Here is a 16,257-nt window from a genome sequence, read left to right on the forward strand (position 1 = left end):
TGGAGGCTCCTAGTTTTCCTGCAGGCACCAGGGTAAAGAGTTAACTCAAGTGTGAGGATTTCCCTTGGAAACTGAGTAGACAAATAAGTATCAAGCCAGGCACGGTGGCACACGCCTGTAATCCCAGCAGTTTGGGAGGCTGAGGCAGGAGGATCAAGAGTTCAAAGCCAGCCTTGGCAACTTATCGAGGCCCTAAATAACTCACTGAGACCCTGTCACTAAATAAAATACAAAAATAGGGCTGGGGATGTGCTCAGTGGTTGAGCACCCCCTGGATTCATTCCTCAGTACCAAAAAGAAAGAAAGAAATATTCAGGTAAAAACATCAGGTTGCTCTTCTTAGCCTTTTGGTCCTGGTGGTGGGATGAGCTAAGGATAGGCAAGCTTAGAAGACCCAATGCTTCTGCCAGAAGAATGTAAACAAAAGCTGGGCACAATGACCATACCTGTTATCCCAGCAATTTAGGAGGCTGGAACGGGAGGCTTGCAAATTCAAGGCAAGCCTCGGCAATTTAGTGAGACTCTGTCTCAAATTTTTTTAAAAAAAGCACTGGGGATATGGCTCAGTGGTAAAGCACTGCTGGGTTAAATCCCCAGTACCAGAAAAACAAAAAAGTGTAAGCAAGCACAAAAAGCTGACAGATCAATGTCAGGGCCCTCTTAGAATTTCAGATGTGGCTCCCTGTGGGGATGTCACGTGCATTCTGTGCAGACTGGCCTTGCCTCAGCTTCCTGAAATCCCCCTGACTGCATTCCCAGCCCAGCTCTAGAACTTTCTTCTCAGGCTTCACCCCCTGCAGAATAGCCGTCTTTCTGCCTCTACTGGGTGGAGTAAGAGGAAGGTGGCAGATGAGCCTGGGGGTGTCGGCCAGGCTGTGTCCCTGTGAGTGTGCAGGTCACTGTGGGAGGTGGGAGCTGTCAGCAAGTGCACCATTCACATACGCAGCTTCCTCTCCCTGAAGCCTGAAATGAAAATGGATGTCTCACTGTGTCTTGAAATGAACTCGAGAGTCTCTCTCCCTAACTACCTCTCTCCCTCCCCTCACCATCTCCTCTCTCCTCCATCTTCTTTCCATCTCTCCCCATTGTCCATCCCTCCTTTTCCATCTCTGGCTGGCTTCTGCTGTCAGAGCTCCCGGAGAATTGATGAGGACTCTTTAGAAGAACAGATAAGGCAGACCAGCGAGGACTCGAGAGCCCTGAGGGAGCTCATGGAGGGGGAGAGGGGTAAACTGAGGCAGAGCCTAGAAGAGCTGCAGCAACTCCACAGTCAGGTGAGCACCCCACCCTCAGCCTGTGTGGGGAATATGCACTGGTCCCCCAGCTCCCCCACTTCTGTGTGAGAATCGACTCTCCTCCATCATATCCTCAGGAGACTGTGACTGAAGTTAAGGTGAACGGGGCGTCCTCGGAGGAAACCAGTCCTCCCATTCAGCCCTCAGTCCCCTTGGTAGGACTGAGGACAGCCGGTTCTCCACTCCTCCAGTGACATGTCTGCAGAGCCAGGCTGATGGGTGCAGCTGGCAGCTGAAAGCCCTGCTTTCAGGCCCCTTGCCGTGTTCCCCGTAGCCCCTTGGTAAGGAAAGGGGCTCTGGGCCCTCTGTGTGAGTGCCGTCACCACCGCAAACCTGGTCTTCAGCTTGAGGGAATTTTCTGCTGCCTGTGCTGTTCCTTTCCTGTTTGATTGTGACTCCAATCTCTGTGAATATGGAGTGAATATGGAGAAAGACATTTATAGTCTGATCTGAAAAGTTTTAAAGGACTTAGGAGCAATCCTAACCAGGAAGAGCTTCTAAAGCCTGTCCTATGAGACAAATAGAGACTCTTGGTTTGACCATGCTTGGGTGCCAGTTCTGTCCTCTTTGGGTTGGCTGCTGGGGGGTCACAGCAAACAGTGGTTTACACCCTGCCTGACTCAGCCTGTTCTTTCCTGGTCCAAAGGGTCCTCCTCCCTTCCTTCTCCGTGAAGTTTCTGTGGGATAGAATTGGGGCCAGCTCTCCCTTTAGTTTTCTTACACTCAAAATTTCTGAATAGAAGTAAACTGTCTTTTTGGGTCATCTAAGTAATCTTACCAGTGTGATCCTCTTAAAAGATTGTGGGAGACCCCCCCCATTGCCATCACTACATTACAATTTTATTTTTTTGTGTGTGTGTGTGGTGTTGGGGATTGAACCCAGGGCCTTGTGTTTGCAAAGCAAGCACTCTACCAACTGAACAAAGACAGGAAGATGCTATTTAAAGCTGAGGTTTATTCCTGGCCAGACCCTGGGGAGTGAGCTGGACAGCCAAAGACATTTTCTTCCCTAAACTCTCGAGATCCTCAGGTAGTCTTACAGAGCAAGGGAGAGCAGTTCACATGTAGGGACAAATCTTCCAATCTGGAACAATAAAATGCAAGACAAAGTAGGATCTGAGAGTTCTTTGTGTTAAATAAAATGATATTTTATTCTATCTTATTATGTTTTTTAAAAAGTTTTTAATTTTTGTGTGTGTGTGTGTGGTACTGGGGATTAAACCCAGGGCCTTATGCATGTAAGATAAGCACCCTATCAACTGAGCTGTGTCCCCAGTGCTAATTTTAAAAATTTTTGACATAGAATCTATCTGTATCACCCAGGCTGACCTTGCACACCTGGGCTCAAGACGCTCCTGCCTCAGTCTGCTGAGTACTGGAGACTATAGGCACATACACTGCACCCAGCTTATTTATTTTAAAAAGCTTTTGCTTATCAGCTCTTTGGTATTAACTGGTTTGGGGGGGTTTGTTTATCAGGATTATAAAAACTAGAAATTTACCAGAGGACATTATTTCACTCAGAAATACAAGCAAAGAGCAGATTACCAAGAGTCAGATGCAAAACTATTTAGGAAGCCATCTCCACTGAGGAGGCTGCTTACGAGTTCAGCTAATGACCAGTTTAGGCAATTCCCGTGGACCCTCTTCACATAGCTCACCCAGCAGCTGTCTGGACTCACACGTCTCATGTGGGTATCGATTGGGCTTCTCTTCCTATAGGTCATCTCTTCCAGATGCTCAAAGCAGAAAGCCTTTCTGCCATGCTACATCCACCAGAACTGTCCCATGGGAGTCATGCTGACATCCCAGAATAGCAGCAGTTGAGGTGTAGATTGAGTTCTAGAATGACCTAGAAACTGCGACCAACACAGCGGGCAGGACATTCCTCATCAGGGTTAGTTTGGCATCTGCCATGCCCACTGGTGTGCCTCGACTCTGAGGGGCACAAAGTGGCTGTGTAGGACCCTTGCAGTCCAAGACTATTCAGTGTCACAAGGGCAGTCGGAGCCATCTCTGGGCCCTTTGGGGGTTCTCAGCATTTTCCCATTCCACTCTCCTGGCCCCTGCCGTATTTCAGACCCACCCAGACAGGGTTGGCTGGGACGAAGGTTCTAGCCAACAACTCCTAGACCAGGGTCAGACTTCATATGATGACTCAACTATCCTCCAAGCCTGCTGCTCTCCTGTGTAAGAGTGCTCTTCCCTCCTGGGAACTACAAGTCAGATGTGGGTGTAGGTGAGTGGCCAGTGGTACCCCACCCCCTCAGAAACTTACCCAAATTTTTTAATAAAACAAAACTCAAGTTTAATTTGAGTGTTATCCATCTGAGGCAGAATCCCTGGGCAGACCTGAAGATTGCCCAACTCCTCCTATGATATCAGTGGCAAAGCACCCCCCCTCCGTGCTCCCCGCCCCAGCCCGCCTCACTTGAGGGACTGTGGAGCAGCTGCCAGGAGGCAGGAGGGTCTTTAAGATTAGTCTGCAGAATGTGAAAACCAGTCCTCCAGGAGCCTCCAGCTCAGTCCAGGGGTAGGAGGCTCAGTGCAGCCTCACTGGGGTCCTTCACGCCTGCCAGCGACTCCAGAAGGAGGCTGAGCCCAGGAGAGCGTGTCCTGGAGCTCCAGAATGAGGTGGTGACCCCTCCTCTTCAGGCTCTCCGCTCTTCCCACTCCACTGTCCTGGCCCCTGCCCTGTTTCAGACCTGCATTCGTTTGCTGCAGTCTGTCTGCCCTCCTGCACGTGATGACCTTCCTGAAGAGTGACATGGAAACAGGATGCCCCTTGCCTGTAGGTGGCTGGCTCCTATTCTCAGGTCAGGGAGTCCTGGGCCCCGTGGCCAACAGAGGGGCTGCGCTCTAGCCACAGTCTCCTGCTCTCTTGTCTCTACCCCCCCCCCCCCCCCCCCCGCGCTTTTGTGTTAACACAGTTGAACAGGAGCTCTAAAAGGGCAGAGCTGCACACTCCTCAGGTTCCCCACACGGAGGCCCTCTCTCCAGCTCACTGCCTACCTTCCTCTCACCTCTTCTTATCTCCACCCACTTACCCTACAAGTTCCAGGGCAGGCTTCACTTCTTCCTTGAAACCCTCCTGAGTCCCTTCCTCAAGAGAGGCCCTGGCCAGTTCAGCTTCCTATTCCAAGGCTGCCTATGGTGACGCTCAAATAATTGTTAAATGGAAGAGCAGATCCAGCCCTTGGTACATGGCCTCAGGGCATTGTCTTTGATACTATTTAATTGTGCAGATACCCACCTCATTTGGAAAAAGTGGGTTAGGGGATGGATGTTACCCAAGACCATGTGTAGTCAAGCCAGATCTGTTCTCACGATGACTGTTGATGTCACCTTGGCTGGGAGGAGAAGAGAGTGGAGCCCACCACCCCACCCTGGCCCTCAGTGAGCTAAAGCTCATTTGATCCTCTTAACAACTTGGTGGTAGAAATAGTTTTGGGTGTTTTGTTTTCCTAATTTTTGTGCAAAGTATACATGGCTCAAACATGAAAATCCCTTGCCCCTTCTCCTAAGGCAGGTAGGTGGGCTCTGGCTTATCTAGGGTTTCTGAAAAGTTCTTCTGGAGTTTTCTGTGGAGCAGTTAAATGCTGGCCTTTCCTGCCCAGCATGTGGCTTTCGCCGTTCCTTAAACAGCTGGCTGAACCACCACCTGGCCTGAGGTCCTGCTGTCTCTGCCAGGTGCTTTCTGGGTCTTGAGTTCCATCCATCTGGCTGCAGAACCTGCTGCTGACTAGCAGGAGGCTGGGCGTCTCTGGGCACCTTGTCTGCCCCAGGGCAAGTGCAGTGCGAGCCGGCCTCTGCAGTTGCCCCTGTACTTCCCCTAGGCTTGGAGCCCTGCTCACTTAAACTGTCTTCCCCACCCCACCCACCCGAAGGTGGCGTTACCTACCAGACTCCCCAGAGTTCACGGTCCATCGCCCATCAAGGCAACAAGTTGTCCTCTTACCCCAGCTCATTGTTCAGGGTCCTCTGAGTTCTCCCAGAATAGCTGCCCTTGCCTGTGCTCCTAGGGCTGGCAGCCTTGCCTTTTCAGTCTGGGGAGCTCAGTCTTCAGCCTTAGTCCTGGGGATTTTGCTGAGTTTCATTTTAACTGAAGATGATTAGACCCAAGATCTGAAAAGCTGAAGAGTGTGCTGAAAGGTGACATCTGTCCCCATATGGAAGAGAGGCAGATCTGAATAAACTGATTCTCCTTTGGAAAAATGTCAAAGTATGTGTAATATTTAACAAGAAGGTGGGGTCAGGCATCCCAATTCATTGCTGATCCTATCAGCCTAGAAGAAGGGGCTCCCGCCCTTCATTGCCTAATCCACACTTACTGAAGCTCTACCAGGCAGGGTTTCTGGTTGCTGACAACAGGAATTTCTTCTGAATGCATTAGAATTAACTCCAATAGCTCACAGAACCCATGGGAAGAAAAGTGGGAGAGCTCAGCTGCCAAACAGGAGGGCGCTGTGGGGAGGGGACAGCGGAACCATTCTGCTGCCTTGGGAATAATCCCCACTCCTGCAGCCTTGTTCACCTCCCAGGAGCAGGGAGTGACTGACCAGTCTAGGTCACATGCCAGCATGTGGCTCCTTTCTCAGGAAAGAAGGGCCCTGCCTTGGAGCAAGGCGGCAACAGGAGGACACCCGTCTGCTCGCCACACACCCAGGCCTGCCTGGAGGTTCTGGGTCCTTTTTCCCTCTTGGAAGGGAAGTCACCCCGGCCAGCAGCAGTGGTATTATCACACTCATCTTTCTTTGGTCTCCTGTTAGGTGACACTGCTGAGTGTGGAGATGACTGCACTGAAAGAGGAGAGGGACCGACTCAGAGTGACATCTGAGGACAAGGAGCCAAAGGAGCAGCTTCAGAAAGCCATCAGGGACCGGGATGAGGCCATTGCAAAGTAAGTAGGGATGTCTCTTTTTATTTTATTTCTACAATAAAATTGAGCATATACAATTGATTACATGCTGAGTTTTTAAAATTCAATCATACAGAAGAATACAAAGATGAGAGTCTCCATGATACCCACCCTCCCCCACAACCCTGCTCTTTTCCCCAGGTAAACTCTACTGTTCAATAGTTGGGTCCTGGGTGAGGCTGCACACGTGTATAATCCAAGCCACTCTGGAGGCTGAGGCAGAAGGATCAGAAGTTCAAAGTCAGCCTCAGTGAGGCCCTAAGCAACTTAGAGACTCTGTCTCAAAATAAAACATAAAAAGGACTGGGGGTATTGCTTTGTAGTTAAGTGTCCATGAGTTCAATCTCTGATATCAAGAAGAAAGAAAGAGAGAAAGAAAGTAAGTTGGGTGTCCTGTGCATGTGTAGGCATGTATGTTAATGGTTGCGTATTTTTAAAAACAGCAGCAGCAGGATGACATTCTACATGTGTTGCCTTTTTTTTTTTCCCCACTTATGTGTTAGCTTTCCAATTTCATTACATGAATCTATTCCATTTTTTTACTTTTTTAATATGGACATTTTCAAGCATACACAAAAGTAAGAAACATAACAGGAACCCTGTCTTTCCATCTCTCAGCTTCAACAGTAATCAGTTTGTACCTCTCCATGGGATTGTGTTAAACAAATCACAAGAGTCTCCTCATCCACAAACACTTCAGTGTGTGTCTCTACCAGAAAGTTTCTTCCTTAAAACATATAACAATACAGTGAAATTGAAAAGAACAATTTCACCAGATATGGTGGCACATGCCTGTAACACCAGAGACGCAGGGGTATTCAAGTTCAAAGCCAGCCTCAGCAATTTAGTAAGGCCCTAAGTAACTTAATGAGACCCTGTCTCTAAATAAAATATAAAAAGGGCTGGGGATGTGGCTCAGTGGTTGGGCCCCCTGGGTGCAATCCCTAATACAAAAATAAAAACAAAAAACTTTTTTTTTTTTTAAAGAGAGAGAGGAGACAGAATGAGAATTTTAATATTTATTTTTCAGTTTTCGGCAGACACAACATCTTTGTTTGTATGTGGTGCTGAGGATCGAACCCGGGCCACACGCATGCCAGGCGAGCGCACTACCACTTGAGCCACATCCCCAGCCCACAAAAAAGTTTTTTTAACATCTAGTAATCTAGTATCCAGTCAGTATTTGTAACCCAGTTATCCCTTTAATGTCCTTTTAAAATTTATTAGAATCTGAATCCAGAGTCCACATATTCTATTTAATTGGTAGGTCCCAAAAATATGTAAAACCTCTCCCTTCCTATTTTTTTTCTTTTTCATATTACATTTATTGAAAAATGGGATAAATTGTCTTTCTAGTTTTTCTACATTCTGGGTTTGATTGCATCCCATAGTGTCATTTTACCAGTTTCTTCTGTCTTCTCTATTTCTGATAAATCAGTCATTTTTTTAAACAGTGTTTTGGGTTTTCTTTTACAGATAAGAAATGCATAAATGCATTCTCTTATATCCAAAAACTTGGAAATACATAGGCACAAGCCATCTCCCCATCTCCTGTGAATTATTTATCATGGAATCCATCTTCCCTCTTCACCAAGCTCATGCGAGGCTATAAAAGTTAACCAAAATGCGGGCTGAGGTTGTGGCCCAGCGGTAGAGTGCTCGCCTAGCACACGTGAGGCCACATAAAAATAAATCAATAAAATAAAGGTATCGTGTCCATCTGCAACAAAAAACAAATTTTAAAAGTTGCTAACAACGTGTTTTCTTACTTACAGCTTGTTAATAGCCGTATCTGTACGTCTTGTTCTTGTTCATACAGCAGGGTACCCTTTCACCCTCCCAGCCTCAGGAAGAAGGAAAACCTTTGTAATACCTGTTTTACAGACAGGAAAACTGAGAGGTGCTTTCCTCAGGGTCACAACCAGTAGACTCACCAGCCTCTGTCTTTAGGCCTCCGGGTCTGGTCATCAGAGTTCTCTCCCCTCTGCATTGTTGCTCATCAGGAAACTGCACTGAGCTCCTTTGAAACAACTTCTAAATTAGATGCTCTATGCTTTTTTTTTGGTACTGGGGAGTGAATCCAGGAGTGCTTAACCATTGAGCATCACCCCCAGCCCTATTTTGTATTTTATTTAGAGACAGGGTCTCACTGAGTTACTTGGGCTTTGCTAAGATGATGAGGCTCAATTTGAACTCAAGATCCTCCTGTCTCAGGCTCCCGAGCCACTGGGATTACAGGCCCGCACCACTGCACCTGGCTTTTGCTATATGCCTTCTTAAAAAACAAAAATGGCACACACTTCAGTGTGTGACTTTAAAATCCCTCACACTGTAGCAACCTTCCCCTTTCTCACTTCTTCCCGTGCTTTTTTCTTTCTCCTCTGTGTCTTTATGTTTTCATCTTCTCCATTTCTTAATTTACCTTTGGGTTCCCTTGTCTGTCTGGTCACAACCTCATAACAGGTATCTATCAATTTTGGTTCATGTTAGAAATTCTACTCCGTGAGGCTCACAAACCTGTCTACGAATGTGTGTTCCTTGGATTCCTGGGATGCGTAGTTAATGGATGCTTGAATGGCAGCGTGATAGGAAGGGGGACATACCTTTACGAATAGCAGAGGACAAAACTGCCCAAAACAATGAGGAATAAAACAGTGAAGTTAAGATGCTAATTGAGAAAGCCCATTGGGAATGAAAAGCAGAATGAGGTTAATAGTCCAGACAAATTGGTCATCCTCTCAGCAGAACAGAGAAGAGGCTGAGTGTGAAGATCTGACCATGTTCTACCACAACGTGAAGGTGGAAGAGAAAACCAGAGAAAGTGTGAGGTGCAGGAGAAAAGAAGAAAGTTGTCTAGTCCTCGGAAAGAAAAAGAAAGTGGAAGCTAGCTCTGCCCAGAGGGGCAGCTACCCAATCTTATGATACACATCCCCCTGCCCCACAAAAGGGAGAACTCTGGAGTGAGGACTCAGTTTTCCTGGATCCCTGTAGGCAGGGCTTAGCTGGGTAGGGAGAGTGATAGACCACTGTGTGGGGAGTCGGGGAGGTTAGTTCATTTTCTCTTCCTTGGAAATGAAAATCTTGGTATTAGGAGAATTGAGACAACAGGCAGAAGGAATCGGTTAAAGTGGAAATCACACCCATATTGATTAGGACCTTGGTTTACAGAATGCTTTCATATACATTACCTTGGATTCTCCACACTGGCTGCATATCAGAATAATCTCCTGCAGGTACCAGGGCAGCCCTCCCTAACAGTTAAGTCTGAATTCCTGTAGTGGGTTACTTTACCCAGTGAGTTTAATGTGTACTTTGGGGTGAAAATCCCTAAGAAAAATAAGGTCTCTTTCTTCACTGGGCTGTAGGAACCTTAAATTGTATCTTATCCTATACAATAGATAAATTTCAAGAAAGTTAAATAATTTGAGGTGAAAGGCCCTCCCTAAAAACAGAAGTAATTCTTGGGCTAGGAATCTGCCTTACAAAAACAAAAGAGGTACTAGTGGGTTTTATAGTTTGGTACCAGGGATTGAACCCAGGGGCATGTAACCACTGAGCCACACCTCCGGCCCTTTTTATTTTTTATTTTGAGACAGGGTCTCACTAGTTTGCTTATAGTCTCGCTAAATTGCTGAGGCTGGCTTCAAACCTGTGATCCTCTTGCCTCAGCCTTCCAGCCGCGGGGTCACAGGCGAGCACCACCCACCCGGCTAGTGGTTCCATAAACAAAGGAACTCTTCTCGTACCTGGAAATATTCCTCTTTAAAAAATGATTACTATGTTGATCAGTGGGCGACTTCTGTCGCTGTGCTCTTCCGGTCTGGGGCTTCTCATGGATGACAAGCCCCGATTCTGTAGCCAACCTGGGCTACTGAGGTCAGAAGACCCCGCTAGGGGCGCACCACCGGCCATCGGGCCCTGCAGCGGCATTAGTCAGCACATTCCTGGGGGCTCGGCTGCACACGGTGCCACCTGCCGGCGGAAGCTCGAGGCCTCCACCCCCCCTGCCCAGCCCAGCCCAGCCCAGCCCAGGATTCGTGCTGACGTTCTGGCTGGGACTGCGGCACGGCCAGCGTCCATGGCAACCGGCTCCACACGAGGATTTCCAGGGTTCACCGCCAGCCAATGGCAGGGGCGTGACGAACTGCCTCGAGTCCCACGCCCATTGGGCAGCCGCAGTGGGCGGGGCTGGCGGGCACCGTCGCCAGAAGCCGCATCTCTAGGGAAGGCGGGTGGGTGACTGAAGGCCAGAGAGGAAGTGCTGGTCACAGCGGTGACCCGAGCACTTAAACGGGACCCACCTGCCCCTCCTGCCGGCTGCCACTAGTGCAGACAGGGTCTCCAGGCCGGAGCAGGGGAGCCCGCCCTCTCCGCAGGCGAATCCTGGATCCTCTCGCTGTCCTTGGGCCCTGCGCCATGTACAGCAAGGACACTGAGCTTTGCCATTTGAGTACTTGAGGGAGTGGGAGACGTGGCAAGAGCTGAATGAAGTGCGTTTCCATGGCTGGGATATTGGTGCCTCCTCCGTTGGCTCCCTTCCGCTTTTATTCCCATCCCCGCCCACCCCAGGATTAATTTCCTCCAGCATTTAACAGCTGTAATTTAGGAATATTGAGGGAGGAAAACAAAGTAACACTTGAAACATGGGATATGTGAAAATGTAAAAGACTGGGGAGTCACTATCAGTGATCCATACCCAGATAACCAGCAAGGGTTATGAGTCTGCCCTCCGACCGGCTGGGGATTTTCAGTTCACAAAACTAGAACTTGTTTTCTGGATCTTTTTTCCACAGAGCAACATCATGATTGTCCGTAAATACCCTATTTCATATTGACTATTATTGGCGACTGTATTCCATCTTTCTTTTTACCAGTTCCCAGTTGTCAGATACCAAGCTATGATGGGTGTCCTTGTGTGGCTACCTTTGCACACATCCGTAACCTTGGGACAGTTCCCTTAAGGGAAGAGTACTTAGTTAAAGGGATACCCTCTCCATGCCAGGAGGTCAAGAGCCTCACCCCCCAGGAGGAGCAGATGAGTGGCTCCTTGGTGCTGTGTGAGGCCTTGGTTTCCCTCTGGGCTCAACCTTGTTTCTCCATCTGTGAGACGGAGTTGACAAATCATCCCTTCACCTGCAGGTTGGTTATAACAGAATATGTGTGAAGGCACATTGCAGACCACCCACGGCTAGGGGGCTTCCTTTCCCTGTGGGCTCCAGGACGGCTGGCACAGGGTGTTGGTGGGCTCACTCTTGGTTGTCTGTTTTCAGGAAGAATGCCGTGGAGCTGGAACTTGCCAAGTGCAGGATGGACATGATGTCACTGAACAGCCAGCTGCTGGACGCCATTCAGCAGAAACTGAACCTCTCCCAGCAGCTTGAGGCTTGGCAGGTAAAAAAGAACAAAAACCTGAGCCCCAGGGCAAAAGACTTCAGGAGGGTCTTTGAATTGAGCATAGTGTAAGGACAGTTTGCCATGTAAGGGTCCCACACAACTGGGCGAACCCCCATCTTTACCTGAAGAAACCCAGAGTTCTTGTGCTCCCATTTCCTGGGGATAATTCCTGAGGGTGCTTTTGGGAGTGGCAAACCCCAGGCTGCTGCTGTAGTGCCCCCCACACTTGGAAGGAGGCCCTATTTCAGCTGGCCTTTTTGGTGTACTTTAAACTAGAGAAAGAAACAGCTGTTGACACGGAGGTGCTGGGAAGCCCCGTGTGACCAGGTAAAAATTCACAGCTGGATGCGGTCCTCCTCAAAGGCCTGCAGCGCCCCTTTCCCAAAGAGCATCGGCTGCACTGGGAAGAATGAATCGCCCTGTTCGTCTCTGGGACCACCATTCTCAGGGTCCAGTGCAGCTCTCTGGGGCCAGGCTGTGACCGGCTTTGCATGTCATGCTACATGGGTAGCATGACATCAGGGTGTGGCGTAGCCACTGATGTTTCTCCTCAATCCCCACTAGATGGATGCAAAGCTACCTGAGTGAGCCCCTCTGGAGGGCAGGTTAGCAGTGATCCTTCTTCTCAGGGCCCTGTGGGGCTAGCCGCATTAACCCTGGCTCCACAGAGTGCTGGTCACTGGCCCCTTGGTTCCTGTCCAGCTGTCAGCTGGCCAGGCCCCAGCTTACCGCCACTGTTCTCTCTCTTCTCTCCTGGCTACAGTTTGCTTCCTCAGGGCTTTTTACTATCTGGCTCCTTTGGTTTCTGATCTAGTGGCCTTTCTCAGTTCCCGTATCAACAGCTTTAGTTGTACACCCCTCCTGCCTTTGAGGTGAGATTGAGCCCTGTATCCCACCTGCCCTTTCCCCACTGCCATTGCTGTCCTGCCCCTGCCACCTCCCCTCGTGGCCCACTGTGTTCTGTGTGCCGGAGCCTGGCATCATCTCTGTGCAGTGTGACGTGTCATCGAGCCCCAGCCTCCCTCCTCCCATCACCATCATGTTCAGCAAGCTCCTCAGCATGTGGCCAACAGTGACAGGCTGGCCTGGTTTCTCAGTGTTACCTCGTTGTAGAGGACTGTTTTGCCCCCAGAAACGGCAGCAGGTGTGGAGTTATGAGCAGCACGTGAGTGTCTGTGAAGTTCCAAGATCCATTTCGTGGCATTAGTGAGCCGATTTTGGTTGCTTAGAGTATAAAAGTGCAGTTCGTAATGAATGTGCCAGAAAAAAAACATTGGTAGCTTTGAATGGATCCTTTTTTGAAGGACCCTTTAATATTCCTCTGTTGTATTTAAAAGCATAGATTTTGCCAGGTGCAGTGGCACACACCTGTAATCCCAGTGACCTGGGTGGCTAAAGCAGGAGGATGGCAAGCTTGAAGGCCAGCATCAGGGCCGGGGATGTGGTTCAGTTGTTATGCACCCTGGGTTCCATCGCTGGGACCAAAAAGAAATCTTCCTGAACACATCCTAAATGCAGGGTGCGGTGTTCTCATCCGGCCTCGGAGGTAGGAGCCACGTGTTGGCAAATACCTGGCCCAGCGTCCGATTTGAGGGATGAGTAGAAAGGTGGACTAGGAGGCAAGAGCAGGAGGCGAGCAGGAGAGGTGCCAGGAAGGACTGGGGATGTGGGTAGGAGGTCAGGGTGCAGCACATTAGACCAGTACTTACCACCACCTGGTGACAAGACAGGAAGGTCCCTTCATTTCACCCTGAAACCTGAAGATATTACTTGAGTAACACCTCCAGGTGGAAGCTTGGGTGAGGCAGGTGAGGGACAGGCTTGTCAGGCAGAGGCTCAGACATCCCAACTTCCTGCCCTAGCTGCAGAGGTCATCTGCTCCCCTGGAGGGGCCCCACCGGAACCCCGGCCTCACCTGCCCATGCTTAGAAGCCAGTGGCTGACTCGAAGGGCTCAGGGCCTTTTCAACAGCACATCCAGAGCCACTGCCGGGTTCCAGGCTGGAGGAACCAAGATGCTTGTTCAATTTCCTGCCGATGATGACTGCAGGGGACCACGGATGTGTCTTACCAGCAGTTGTCGGACTGTGTTATGACAGAGCCCTTTTGTCAGGTGGGATCTTACACAGAATCAGATCAACTAGAATGGAAAGAGCGGAACTACTCTGTCCAGAAGCCTCTGTGGAATAAAAGATGCTGCTGTGTAGGACAGGGCAGGGGTAGTTTCTGGGCAGCCAAAAAGAAGGGATAAGGTCAGACCCTGGGAAAGAAGCTAATGGAACTGGACCAGAGTGGGCACAGACAGCCCTGAAGGCCACGAGCATCATGGTACTGCTGCAGCGGGAGGCTGGTGGGGTGAGGACTGCCAGGAGTGCGTGGGCATCAGCAGCCCAGGCTGCAAATAATTTGAAGGCAGGAGGGATGGCAGAAGCCCCCTGAGGCCAGGCTTTGGGCTGGAGAGTGGCACGCTCAGGTTCCCCTGGGCCTTCTGAGCATGGGGCCAACAAACCAGACCACAGATCAGGAGGCAAGACAGGTGCTGGTCACCAGGGAGGCTGCGTGTGCTGTGAGGGCTACGTGGTTCTCTGGGCCTTTTGTGACAGAGCATCTGAGTGATCAGCCAAGGGAGTGGCATGGGGACACTGGTGAGAAGCCAGCTCAAGCCCTGAGGAGATATTGCCAGGTGGCTCCTACGTGTATCCTGGCATCGTGCCCACTCACTGCTTTCTTGGTAGGCAGCCCCGGCCGCTGCTGCTCACTCATCTCACCCTCATCCTCATCCTCATCTCTCATCCCAACATTGGCCTCCTCCCTGCACACCCCCAGGGCCAGGCATGCGTTGACCTTCAGCCCCGTCCACTTTCCCCCTCTGCAGGATGACATGCACAGGGTCATTGACCGGCAACTGATGGACACGCACCTGAAGGAACGGAGCCAGCCTGCTGCTGCCGTCTCCAGGGGCCATGGTGCAGGGCGGGGCGATGAGCCTGGCACCACCGAAGGCAAACGGCTCTTCTCATTCTTCAGGAAAATTTAAATTGGGAGGAGTCTGGCCACGGAGGACAGGCAGACTGGAAGCAGCTAGAAGGCAGTGTGAGCAAGGGCCTCCCCTGTGGCCTAGGGGAGCTGCACTGCCCGCCCACACTGGGGCCCAATAGGTCCCAGAGAACCCACTCCCTTTTGTCAGTGTGGATAGACCAAGAGGCAGGGGCCTCTTGGCCTCTGAAAGCTGCTCTAGCCAAGCCCAAGCCTGGGCTCCCAGGATCCCATTATCGAGCAGGGGTCAGGCCACCTTCCAGAGCAGCCTGTGGGTTGGGCTCTGCTGCTCAGACCCACTTGATCTCAGCCCACCTGGCAGGCACTGCTGCCTCCGCAATTTTAGATAATGGGCAACAGAAGAAACGGAGGCCCTCATCTGCATGCCTTGGAAGGCTTGAGCCTCAGGGGCCTGCCTAGTCCTGCAGAGCAGCAGGCCCGGCCTACGCCTCCATTCCTGCCCCAGCCACTGGCCCAGAGTAAGGGGAGGTGCGGCCCCTTACCCATGTGCATGCACCTCTGCTGGGGCCCCTCTGCAGGCAGGAGGCCCAGCCTGCGGCCAAGGAGCCTAAGAGCTGGGGTGTACCCAAGCTCGGCTGAGGCCATCCTAAGCCCCAGGGAGGAAGGAGGGCCCTGCCCCCTGGCCACCGCCAACTCTCCTCCCCAGCCTTCTCCAGAATAGTCCTTTACCCTTAGCGAGGCCTGGGCCAGATGGCATTCTCGCTGGTTGGTGACAGGCATCAATTAGTGGTCCAGTCCTCTCTTCTTCGTGGAAGGCCCAGGGCTGAGAGAGGGCTCATCTTGTTTCCACAGCCCCCTGCCCCTCAAATATAATTTCTTGGCCCAGTTGAGCAAGTCCTGGCCACAGAATGTCCTCATAGGGGTATGGCCAGCCACCCCCTCCTCCAAGGCAGCACTGACACCATGGGTGTAAGGGAGGCTACTGGGAGCCTCCACATACTGTCCACCGGGCCTGCAGAGGGCCAGGGTCTAACCCTGCTGCTTCTGCTCCTTCCACAGCAGCCACCCTACTGTCTCTGTTGAGGCCCTAACTCGAGGCTCTTCAGGCCCAGCCTGCCCTCAGCTGCTTACCACTGATTCAGTCTCCCTCGCTCCAGGGGAAAAGCACAGCAGGGATGAGCAGAAAGAATGTACCTATAGATATGTACATACCACAGTGCTGTAATTTTGTATGTAGCAAACGTGTAAATACATGTATGGATTTTATAATATACATATATATAAATCTATAAAGGCATATTTTTAGAAAAACCGCACCACTGCTTCTTTTGAAAATAGTCTGAATAAGAATAAAACAAATTTCTACAGAGCTTTCTGCCTCAGTCACTGGGTATGGGGAGGGGTCATTTGGTCCAAATGTGGCCTGCTCGTCAGAACCACCACTGGCTGCTGATGAAGAGTAGCAGTAGCTGGGCCCACACCTGGGAGGCCACCTCCTGCCCTCTGATACCGTCGATTGAGCCTGGAAGGGGCTCATTTTCTGGAAGGTGGCAGCATCCTGTCCTGGCCTGGCCTGCGCCTCTTCCATCAGGTGTGGAGCTCCCCGCCAGAACTCCAGTGTGCAGACTCCAGACAGCCCTGCCAGCACTGCTCC

General features: G+C 50.6%; 1 protein-coding gene across 3 annotated transcripts in view; it reads left to right on the plus strand.

Moving 5' to 3' along the window:
* The window catches only part of Bicdl1 (BICD family like cargo adaptor 1), a 94,323-nt gene extending 78,350 nt beyond the window's left edge, over positions 1-15,973 (plus strand). For 2 of the 3 annotated variants that reach the window (XM_027923413.2, XM_071617074.1), the window contains 4 exons: positions 1,131-1,274; positions 6,065-6,195; positions 11,484-11,604; positions 14,482-15,973. In XM_027923413.2, the coding sequence (XP_027779214.2) occupies positions 1,131-1,274; positions 6,065-6,195; positions 11,484-11,604; positions 14,482-14,643 (558 nt within the window). In that variant the 3' untranslated portion in view covers positions 14,644-15,973. The remainder of the gene's footprint in view (positions 1-1,130; positions 1,275-6,064; positions 6,196-11,483; positions 11,605-14,481) is intronic. The other variant, XM_027923415.2, reaches the window with a different exon arrangement.
* Positions 15,974-16,257: the final 284 nt, after the last annotated feature.

Source organism: Marmota flaviventris, chromosome 1, assembly GCF_047511675.1.
Source record: "Marmota flaviventris isolate mMarFla1 chromosome 1, mMarFla1.hap1, whole genome shotgun sequence".
Classification (NCBI taxonomy): domain Eukaryota; kingdom Metazoa; phylum Chordata; class Mammalia; order Rodentia; family Sciuridae; genus Marmota; species Marmota flaviventris.